A 12,157-nucleotide genomic window follows, 5' to 3' on the forward strand; every position below is an offset into this window, starting at 1 on the left:
TAATTTTTTTGATGATCTGGCAAAAAATATGCATAATTTTGATTGATTTACACACACAAGATATTAACAATAGTAATTACTTATCCTTTTTGCTCCAAAAAAAATTTAAACTATAATTTTGAGTAAGAAAAACAATACAAACAGATCTCTTATCCATTCGAAGGATGATATGTCAAGTGAGGGAAAATATTTTTCAATATTTATATTTACTAATCTTAAGATTTGTAAAATTAGATCTTATTAGATTTTCATTCAGTTTACACTTTTTCATTAGTTCAAACATATTTACTGCATTTTCTTTTCTGATTCTTTTTTCTCAAAGCATTAGTGTTTCCTTGAATGCGTTAATTTTGTTAGTGGAAGTAAATGTTTTCACAGTCCCCCTACATACTTTTATTAAGTGTATTTAAAGATCGAAATAAATCAGCAAGAAATGCAACCTTACTGCACCAAAGCTCGTCACTGAGAAAATCTAATAACTCAGATTGTTGAGTTGTCAAAAAATTTCCTATTTTAGTTCATAAAATCTTGATAAAACTCATCACGAGATAATCATCTCACTTTTGTATATATTAACAACTGCATTTAAAAAGCTTCTATTGAGGAGCATAGTGCTGCAAACAATCTTGATTGTGACAGGCCTAGCTTTTATATAATTGACAATTTTGATAGTCTCGTCTAGTACTTTTTTTAAGCTCAGGTACCAATGATTTTGACGCTAGTAGTTCTCTATGGAGAAAACAATGTGTAAAAATAATTCCAGGATTCTTGTTTTCAGCCAGTGTAATAAATCCTTTTACATATCCTGACATCAAGCGGGCACCATCCGTGCAAATACTGATGCAAGAATTCCCAAAAAGAGTTGTGGCAATTAAAGTATTCGTCCAACTGAATAGCAAATATATCTGCTTCTTTAATGTTAGATACCACTTGCAACTCAACATCTTTGGCTAAATCCTGAATATGTCAATAAATGGTGTTATCTGACATAGGAATTTTTAAAATCTCTTTTTCATATCCTCGGCAAACATGATATTAACAATTTTACACATGCTGACAGAATTACAGATTCTGCAATTGTGTGAGATTTCATTTTTTTAGCAACAATTTCTGTGATTGCGTAACTGGCTTCTTGGGCTTTTTCAAAAGGACACAGTTATAAATTTAGTCCATCTTTTTGCTTGAATAGTTTTATCTGGGTACAAGTCTTAAACTATTCAGCCGGTTTTTCGCTCAAGTGAGAATGTTTAGATTGTAAATGTCTTTTTAATTTACTTGGAACCATAGCATTTTTTGCTCATTTTTCGCCACAAGCTACTCATGTAGGACGTGGCGGATCTTCTTGACTGGAAATAAAGTCCAAATAACAAATAATTTTTGTCGTAATGGCGAACATCACTTTTTAATTTAATTTTAGAAGAACCAGTACTAGATATGATATTATCAGGCTGCTGATATGCTGGGCAAAACTAGCTTCATTGTCATCAAATTTTCGTTTTTTTGTTACAAATTTATCCACGTTAAAGGAATACTGTTGAATAAAATTAACTGAATGAAAAAAAAAAAAAAAAACAATAAAAGAACCAGTTACCTTAAAAATAAGAGAATTAAATGAAGTTATTTGTGAACACACTTATCAAAAGATTAAAGCTAATTAACACACAATTTTAAACCGATTCACCGACCATAAGTTTCGTAAAATATAAATAAGGGAGTTTCAGGTGCGGATGGAAGACCAGACACTAATAAATAAATGCACAAATTACGACATTATTTCTTTCAATTAATTTGTTTCACAAATCTCACGGCACACCGGTTGAAAATTGCTGGTCTAGGGTCGCTTAAGGGTCGAAGCCAATTGGGAGGAGGCCCCCACATTGCCTTTCAGGAATGCAAAGAACCAACTGGGGCTCGGTTCTAATGTCCTAATAACCTAATGTCAAATTCTCCCCTTCACGTGGTGCATCCTGTTAGTAGGCATCTACTGGCTACTGAACAAACGAGGATGGACTGGCAATTTAGGACTTAGCCGACCAAATTGTAGGCTTAAACCACAAATGCTTATGATGGTAAATAATGAGATTTCTTGCTGTCATAGTAACCTGAACATCCCTTGGTAGGTACATATCAGGAAATTAATGATGGAATTAGTCTACTACATTCAGGGCACAAAATATATGCAGTAATGTTAAAAGAGAAACTAAACAGTATTGAGGAGGAGGAGAAAAAATGACTTCCACAAATACTACATTTTTACTCTAAAATTAATAATTAAAAAGAGAATTTTATAAAAGAAATGTGTGGCCTTGAACTGATTAGAAACAGCCTTTAATAAAATTAATAGACAAAAATTGTTAAAAATATTAGCCAGTTTAACCATATTAATCCAGCTGTTATTGTCAGAATGGAAAGACATATCAAGAGGAGTATGACAGGGATGTACCCTATTACCTCTACGGTATATATATATATACAGGGTGTTCGGGATAAATTTGACATATTTATAATTAATTATATTTTTCCGTAAGTTACATGTATTAACACACACTTCTCTTCGTTTAAAAGTTTGGACCCTTCTTCATTCATATACAAGATGTCAGAAAGGATGGATAGCTGGAACCCACCTGAATCATGGAAGAGAATAACTTGTATCATGATGATTCGTGCCCGCCATCAAAATAAGGATATTACGACTGCTGCCCAATGCTCCCTGAATACAGTAAAAACAATCAGGCATGAACTAGAGACTTGCAATGGTGACTACGAGGATGTAGCAAGAAGAAAGATCCCTAGCAGACGATCTGATTGCGTTCGTACAGCAGAATTCCTCGCAAATCTGCAGGAACAGGTGTTGAAGAACCCTGGCATTGGAATTCGGGCTTTGTTCGTGGAGTTGCTAACTGTAGTCAAGCCCTGGATAACAAGGGTAGCCAATGGTAGGCCGTATGTATGGCAGCAGGATTCGGCCCCTTGCCACACCTCTGGGAAAAGTCAAAAATGGTTGTCTGAAAATTTCTACGACTTCACCAGTCCAAATGTTTGGCCTCCAAACTCCCCAGACCTTAACCCCATGGATTATTTTGTATGGGGCGCAGTTGAAAAAGACACCAATCGCACTTCCAGTAATACAAAAGCCCAGTTAATGGATAAAATTAAAACAGTTTTTGCGGCCCTTCCCAGGGAGACTGTAGCATCAGCTTGTTCGAGGTTCCGAAGCAGAATTGAAGCTGTGATCGATGCTAATGGTGGTTATTTTGAGTAAATCTTGTTGATAGTATTGTAATTAACTCTGCCTGTAATGTTTTTTTGTCAATTCATTAAATTTAATAGATACAAAGAAGATTTTCTTTTTCCTTACGAAACTGTCAAATTTATCCCGAACACCCTGTATATAACTAAAATTATAACAATCTGGAAACATCTTAAAAACAGCTTTATTTGTATACCCATTTGGTATGCAAATAAACTCTAAAAAAAAAGACACTAATATTCACAGATGATCAAATTGTATTAGCTATTGCAGATACCAAAGATCATTAAATGAAATTTCAGAACAATGTAATATGAAAGTATCTAAAGTAAAAACAAAAATAATGGCTTTCAAAGGAGACAAGCCAATCATATGAGGGTGGTCTGAAATGTTCTCTGCCTAATAATGAAAAAATGAATTTATAATTTCAAAATTATTTTTATTTTCCAACATAATCTCCCTTAAGACTAATACAGTGGAACCTTGGTTGTCGAACTTAATTCATTCCCGAAGGCTGTTCAGAAACCGAATTGTTTGAAAACTGAAACTATTTTCCCATAAGAATTAATGTAAAATGGATTAATCTGTTCCCGAACCCCAGATGATTGCTTATTTAAACCTTTATAACAGTACTTCATGCATAAGATCATATACAAACATAATGAAAATGCATAAAATCTTACATAAAAAGAATAAACACAGTAAATAGATAAAATAAAAACGAAAATTTAACTTCACTTTAACTATACATACGGAGAAGAGTTGATGGCATAAGTGGAAGGAGGTGAGTAAGGGGAGTCCCCTTCCATAAAAACATTATTTATTTTTTATTTTATTTATATTTTTTATTTATTTATTTTTGAGTATTGTACATATCGTTGATTTCGCCATACTGAACTGCATAGCAAGATTCAAGACACGAACGCCAATTTCATATATGGATATGATTTCTTTTTTTCATCTCAATCGTGGTTCTAGCAACTTTTCTTTTTGCTTTGCTGCTGTCCCTATTCTTCTGCGGTCCCATAGTGGCTTAATTAATAATCATTTATGAAAACACAAAGAAAATCAAGAAAACTCACTGCAAATTCGAGCAGATGTCTGCATGAACAAAGGCTGATGCTTTCCTGCCTTACAGCTCAGCGCGCATAGCATGTGGTTGCCGTTTGCCTGTTTGGGAACTGAAATTCTGTTCGGAAACCAGGGTGTTTTTTGTTTCGAAAATATGTTCGGGAACCGAATTGTTTGAGAACAGAGGCGTTCGACAACCAAGGTTCCACTGTACATTTATTCCAGCGCCATTATCCTGTCCCTGTAGTGGTTCTCAGTAAGATCTGCAAAATACCCCTCTACATCCTCAACCAGCTGTAGAGGGATATCCTCTTCAATACCCGATCTTTGAATCCTCTTGATTCGAAGAAAAACGCTGGCCAGCGAGGAAGAGTTTTAGTTTTGAGAAGAGATAGAATTCAAAGGAAGCCGAATCTGGGGAAAAGGGTGGATGTTCCAACAATTCATAGTGCAGATCCCTTAATTTTCCCATTGCCAAAACACCTTTGTGGGCAGGTGCATTGTCCTGATGAAAGATGATTTTTTTTCTTCTACAAACTGGGTCTTTTTTTCACGAATTTTTTTGTCTAGTCTGGTTAAAAGATCGAAATAATATTCCCTGGTTATTGTTTTACCCTTTTCAAGATAATTAATAAACAAAATGACTTCAGCATCCCAAAACACTGATTCCGTGACCTTACCTGCTGACGGAACCGACTTTGTCTTCTTTGGCGCTGAACAACCGGCTTCTGTCCACTGTTTTGACTGCTGTTTGGATTCTGGTGTGTAATGGTGAATCCAAGTTCTTATCTATAGTAATAAATCGACACACAAAATCAGTTTTATTCTTGTTTAAATGCTCCAAGCACTGTTCAGAGATTTTCATGCAAGTGCATTTTTGATCTGCTGTGAACAAGCGCGTCACCCATCTTGTGCAAAGCTTTTTCGTTTGCAATTATTCTTGCAAAATATATTCTACATGCTCCTTTGAGATACATATAGTCTCAGCAATTTGACGCACTTTGATTCACCGGTCATTCACCGGCCAAAATTTCTTTTGGCATTAAACCTTTTACAAAGAATTTTATAACCGCACGATGCTCAATTTTATCCATTTCAAGGGATACAGGCAACACTTTTGCTTCAGACAACTGTATAAAACAAACTACTGATAAAGACTTGCAATTTCATTTGGATGCTTATGACAGATGTACCAACTTAGAAAAAAAATCTTGCCGATAGTGTTGCTATCTATGGTTGAGGCTGAGAACTTTTCAGACCACCCTCGTATTTATAACTTGAAATCAGTTCAGATTGTATTTGAGATTTTTGTTATCATCAAGACAGTTCACACGTGTTAATTTTACAAATAAACTTCTACCATAAAGCTGCAACTAACATGGCATATAAACTTTGCAAAAATGTGCCTGTCTGACTTGTAAGTGAAATACTTATGGTAAAGGAGTTCCCACAGTTGGTGTGCACAGTGGATGATGAAAATCATCTGAAACATTTATAAAAGGCACAACAGAATTTAAACATGTAGGTTGGATGGCAGATATGCTATTCACCTAGAGAAGTGGTCTGCAGCACACTAATAATGAAAGATGTTTAAGATGTTAATGTAATGCCTTAAACATGTTGCATACCAGCTGAGAGATAGTACATTATTTATTAGCTAGTGGAAGCATGAGAAACGAAACAACCTAGCTGCAGTATCTGTAGCCTCATTTCCCTTAATCCCAATGTTTCTTGATATCTAACAGAAGTATACCTCAACTGTAACTTTCATAACTGAGAGAAGACATGTTGGATATGAGAAAGCCCTAGATGTTTCTGCAGCTCTAGCCTTCTTATTACCTGTATAGAACTTTGTGATCTATATACATAATGCATCTTTGATAGCATTGCAATCGGCTATTCACATAGCAAAAAACTCATGAAGTTAAAGTCTCTTAGATGAAAGTGTTGTAGTTGTACTGCAGCTCTTAGAGGTTGGTCTGTTTCATGCTAAATAGTAAAATGTCAGATGATTCATGAGCCTCGTCTTCAAAAAGAAGTTTGCTTAAGTATTGTAAAAAGGGTTTCCTTGGTCTTCCTTTCCCTCTGTGTCTATTAATTGGCCTGTAGTCAGTAAGAACATTGAACACAGGTGAAAGTAGATGTCTAAGTTGGTGTCCCAACAATCTCAGTTCACTTTACTGAATTGTTTTTATTAGCAGTTTTGGCTGGCTGTCCTCAAGAATTTACAGTATTAGGAATATGATCTTGCATGTGTGTCCTAATATTGATCGAGGTCATGTTGTCCAAAAACTTATTGATTATATTAACTACTCATTAAGTTATTCTATATCTAGGCACTATATGTAAATATGGTGATTTTGTAGACGAATTTTGGTATTCATGGTGATGAGATTGGATTTCTAGATATTATTTAAACTTTTATAGAACTGAAAAGTTTGTGTTTTCTTTTCACTATATCAGTTAGAGTATGAATATATGAACCAAAGTACTGAAAATCATTTACATTCTTCAAGAATGTGATAATTTAGCCTAATATTTCCATTTATTCTGTTCTTTAGGACTTTAGTTTCACTGTTGTTGACTACCAATTCAATCATTGCTGTATTTTTTCATAAATAATGAAAGCAGTTTTGGGTAGTCTGAATGTTAGTCAGTCAGTATAACAGCATTGACAAATCAGAGACTGCTTGTGTGGATTTGTCCTGCTTAATCTTCAAGAGTTATTCTGTATCCATTTCCTGTGAATCTGAATACATAATCAAGGGTAATAATAAAAAGATATGTGCCAAAGAGTCTTCCTGAAGAAATCCATTGGAAATAGGAAAGCTCTGTCATCTCTTTTAATGAAGGCCATTAAAAGAGATGACATTTAACCATTACTCTTGCATGATAATTCTGGTATGGTTCTACTATTGCTTTGAACTGAGAATTTTGAACATAATTTTGAATTTTGATTGAATCAAAGATTTTTGAGAAGTCTATGAAGTTTAAGATTAAGGGAAGGTTTTTATCTCCTGATCCTTCTAGCAACCTTCTAAGGCAGGTTGCTAGAAGGAATCAGGAGGATAATTTTATAGTCAGATTGGATGTGCTCAACATTCTTTCTGTTTTTCAAGAAACCTCTTGATTTTTGAGTAGAAGAATGTTGCATATGGGTCAGTTCGGTTTAGATGCATCTTGTTATAGATATTCAGCATGATTTCTTTGTAAATTTCTAGGTTTTCCTCTTTTCTAGGTGAAGGGGAGAGGGAAGTGAGATCTTATTTATGAGAAATAAGACAGCTCTATGTTTTGGTAGCATTGCTATTAATTAGATTCTCCTCTCCCACAAAATGCTTGAAGCTTGAATCATTTGAGCACCTGCAAGGCTTGTTGAATGAAAAAGAGCAATGTAGTGCAGCATTGTACTGTCATCTGCAGATAGGATTTGCATCTAGTAGAAAAGATCATTAATAATGTATAGGCGGAAGTGTGAGGGACAAAAGCAGAGCACCCTAGGATAACCCAGTACTGATCGAGAAGTCTGAAGAAAGGTAACTAGTTATCCATGCTCAAAGGAAAGAAGACAGACAATAAAATGATAGTTGAGTATAGAGGCCTCTGCCAGACCAGAATAAGTACCCTGGAATTATCAAAAATAATATTTGACATTTCCAGAACATTTGATCTTCAACTATTGGTGATCACTAATTAATTTTTAGGGCTCTAGGTAATGAAGAAAATCATTAGGAGATGATAGACCATATCCCATCATCTTCTATCATCTGTGGATCCCTTTCTCTTGCTGTACAACAGAATGCTTATCGTAAAGGAGTTTCCAGATTCATGGCATAAGTCCATTCATGTTGCCTTACCAAAACCTCAGGAAACAATCAGTACAAGCAAACAATTCTGATCTATCTCTCTGACCAACTGTCTTTGTAGGAAAAAATGATTAATGTTAGACTTCTGTGATACATTGCTTAATCACAAAATATGGCTTTTGTAGACACTGATTGACATTAAACCATTTGATCTATCTAGAAACATCTGTAAGAGATATATTCCTGAAACATGAACATCTTGTTACAGTTTTCTTTGACATGGAAAAAGCTTATGACCCAGCCTGGAGATATATGTTATATTGAAATACCTCCATAATCTAAGTCTCAAGAGGGCATCATCCCTTTTTTTATTAAAAACTTTCTCTCTAGCCAGATCTTCCAGTTAATTATATCTGATCATGTAGATCAGATATAATTATAAATAATTAATTAATAAATTAATCTGATCATGTGGATCATTGTAATGGGTTCAGGTTGTTAGAAAAAAAGTTCTTCATAATTGATGATGAACAGATTAATTTTCTTTCAAGGGAAGGTAAGTTGAGAATGTAGATAAAGCTACTAAGAAGTAATGGACAGTTCCTTTAAAATACATTGATAAGTAAACTTGTTCTAGTTAAATGTTTTAAAATGAATGAAATTAACTTTTTTTGTGCTCAGAGATAGTGAAGGAGTTACTAGAAGAATTTAAAAAAAGGGTGGGGACCTTAACATTATTTTTATGCTATATTTCCAAAGAAACAAAGGAAATTAATATTTGTTTAAAGGAAACATTAAAGAAGAAGAATAGTCATAGATATGATGTACGTGTTTTTTACTGCCAGAAAAACAGGAATAAGAATTTTAATAAGCACAGTTTCTCTGCTTATTAAAATTTTAGTTCATATTCAATAAACTACTAATGTTAATTACTCTGTTTAGTGATGAACTCATACAATATGAGTTCATCTTGTATATATATATATATCTTCTCATTCTCAGTTTAAAAGAATATGCTTAGAGTATGCTATAAGATAATGCCATGTCGATAGATGCTTATCAAAGAACGATTCCCTATAATGAGGTGTTTCCTTTCTGTTTCCTTAGAAGTTGCAGTCTTTGGCCAAAAATAAATTGCCAACTGCTTTTGAAAGTCAAAGATTAGAAATTCTAGAATATTTAGATACCCTCTTCAAGTAAGTAATTTTGGTCTTCTCTTTTTGCTTATTTCCAGAATCAGTATTGCATGTATCACAAAAAAAAAAAAATCTATATATATATATATATGAAAGAATGATCATTAACTCGGTTAACATACACATTTTTATGAAGAATTGAATGACTAGAACCTACATTTAAGTAAAAAGGTTTTAATATAAAAACACGACTAGTTTTGGCCTTTAACAGCCTTCATAAAAAGAAAGAAAAAAGATAAAACACTAAACACTGAAGGTTAAAAGACCATGAACAACATAGAGAGTCTCTATACATAATTAGCATGAAAACATTGTAGTGTATTTAAAGCTGTTCTTTCGTTTGTTGCATTGTTGGGAGAGTGTGTGCTTGCAGCATCTCATGAACTCCAGCACATGATTACAGCTGAATGACTATCTGGGTGATTCTAGTAGTAAGACTTATACGTTGGTTAGACATAACTGGTAATTAATTTACGGAATTAACAACGCATACGAAGTATTTTAATTAAAGATAACTTTAATGAATCACTTCTATATTTCGGCAATGTCACATTGCCATCTTCAGGAACATAAAGATATGGTATGTGCACTAAGGAACTAACAAAGCAAATGAGGAAGAAAGTAAGAAACTACTTTTGTTCCTAAAGTCCTCAAGAGGGCACCATTAGGACTTTAGGAACAAAAGTAGTTTCTTACTTTCTTCCTCATTTGCTTTGTTAGTTCCTTAGTGCACATACCATATCTTTATGTTCCTGAAGATGGCAATGTGACATTGCCGAAATATAGAAGTGATTCATTAAAGTTATCTTTAATTAAAATACTTCGTATGCGTTGTTAATTCCGTAAATTAATTACCAGTTATGACTATCTGGGTGGTTGTAGCTCAAGTAATACAAGTTATTATTTAGATGAACAGGATTGAAGATGTATATATATATATATATTTTTTTTTTTTAAATAAATATTTAATGACTTTAAATCGAGATAAAATATTAAGTTTCAATGAAAATGATACAACTAGTTTCAGCCTTTTACAGCCTTCATCAGGTATCCACTAAAGGCAGAACACAATAATAAAAATTGAAGTTACAAAAAACTGAGAATTACAGGCAAAAAATGCAATACATAATTGACACAGAAAACGTTGTGTTTTTCAAGTTGTTCTATATAACGCGCTATTGTTTGTTGCATGCGTGCTTGCAAGTTCTCGTGAACACCAGTATTGAACAACTGCAGCATGGCTATCAGGGATGTTGTAACTCAAATTGCTGTTCAAAAGGTCAGGATTAAGGAGGATTTCCCTGGACGCCACGATTTTCCTTTCAAACTCATCACTGCAGCAAAAAATGTTTTCGGATTTATCCCAGCAAACTGAGTGACTCTGTAGATCATCATGAGGATTGTTTGAGAAAAGAACATGACTGGATAGTACAGATGCATGTGATCTTTTATAGAAGATGTCTCTCTTATGCTCCTCTAAATACAAGTTTTCTGTGTTAATTATGTATTGCATTTTTTGCCTGTAATTCTCAGTTTTTTGTAACTTCAATTTTTATTATTGTGTTCTACCTTTAGTGGATAACTGATGAAGGCTGAAACTAGTTGTATCATTTTCATTAAAACTTAATATTTTATCTCGGTTTAAAGTCATTAAATATTTATTTTTTAAAATGTACCATAACAACCGAGTAGAAGCACAGGAATACACATATATATAACGTTAATTACATTTTTTTTTATAAATATGAATATACGTTTTTTTAACTAGCTAAATATTTATATATTATATATGCTATTACAATACAGTAATACAGCACACAATTCAATAATAATAATGGAATAATTTTATATAAATATTCATAATTTTTTCTGCATGTTGTCATTTGTATTTATATTCAGTAGTGTTTTTTATATGTTATGTATTTAGTACAGATATTTTACAACATAAAATTTATTAATATTGATAGTAATAATAATTCAATATCAATATCAGAGTTTGTTAGTACAGTATCTACATATACTATTAAAACATTTTTGTCACATTTTTTATCTTAACAAAAATTCTTTACAAATTACTGAGTAAGTTCATTTATGATAGACTTGTTTGTTAATCTTGTAGTGTTTCCGCTATCTTCTTCGAAGCTTCTTGCTGAGCTTATCTGAGGAAGATAATAGATGGTGGTGATTTTGTTTTGTTGCTTTGTTTCAGTACCTATCATGAACCAGGTGTAGCTTTATCTGTTTATATCTCTTTATCTGTTTATGCATTTGAAAAGGGGGGGGGTTGGATTTGGATATGGCATGTTTGTGTCCTTGTATGTATTGGTGTTTGAGAGGAATCGTTATAATTTTGTGTGTGTGTAATTTCCCTCTAATTTTCATTCTCACTATAATATCTATATAGCAGCAATTTCAGCTCTCTGTAGGTCCGTAGGTTTCTCTCATTCAAATAGCAGTTTGTTGATCATGTCAGGTATGTAGAAGCTTCAGATGACTTTTCCGTAGTGATTATTATACTTATAAGTTATGTAGTCTGTTGACTGTGGTCGTGTTATCTGATACGTTGTTCTGGTTACTCTGTAGGTTGGGCTGAAGTAATGTTTAATCATGATTGTGTATATTGGCATAAGTGTTTTACCTTAAATATTTTGTGTTCTGTTCTGTTCTTGCTGTCCATATGAGCCCGGGCTCTTCTCTTTGTTTCCAGAATATCAGTTTTACCGTTTTATTTTACAACAGTTGTAATCTGTTAAGTATGTAGTCTGTGCAGAATGCATATGATGTAATTGTATATCTTAAAATGTTTTTACGTAAAGCTTTATAGATCAGTGTTT

At 33.3% G+C, this 12,157-nt stretch overlaps 1 protein-coding gene across 1 annotated transcript in view; it reads left to right on the forward strand.

Moving 5' to 3' along the window:
* Orc3 (origin recognition complex subunit 3) overlaps positions 1-12,157 on the forward strand; it is a 283,514-nt gene that overhangs the window by 200,673 nt on the left and 70,684 nt on the right. The window contains exon 16 of the mRNA XM_090412057.1: positions 9,235-9,323. Within this exon, the coding sequence (XP_090268183.1) occupies positions 9,235-9,323 (89 nt within the window). The remainder of the gene's footprint in view (positions 1-9,234; positions 9,324-12,157) is intronic.

The sequence above is a fragment of the Typopeltis vanoorti genome, chromosome 22 (genome assembly GCF_054136105.1).
Source record: "Typopeltis vanoorti isolate ZY-2024b chromosome 22, IOZ_Tvanoo_1.0, whole genome shotgun sequence".
NCBI classification, from domain to species: domain Eukaryota; kingdom Metazoa; phylum Arthropoda; class Arachnida; order Uropygi; family Thelyphonidae; genus Typopeltis; species Typopeltis vanoorti.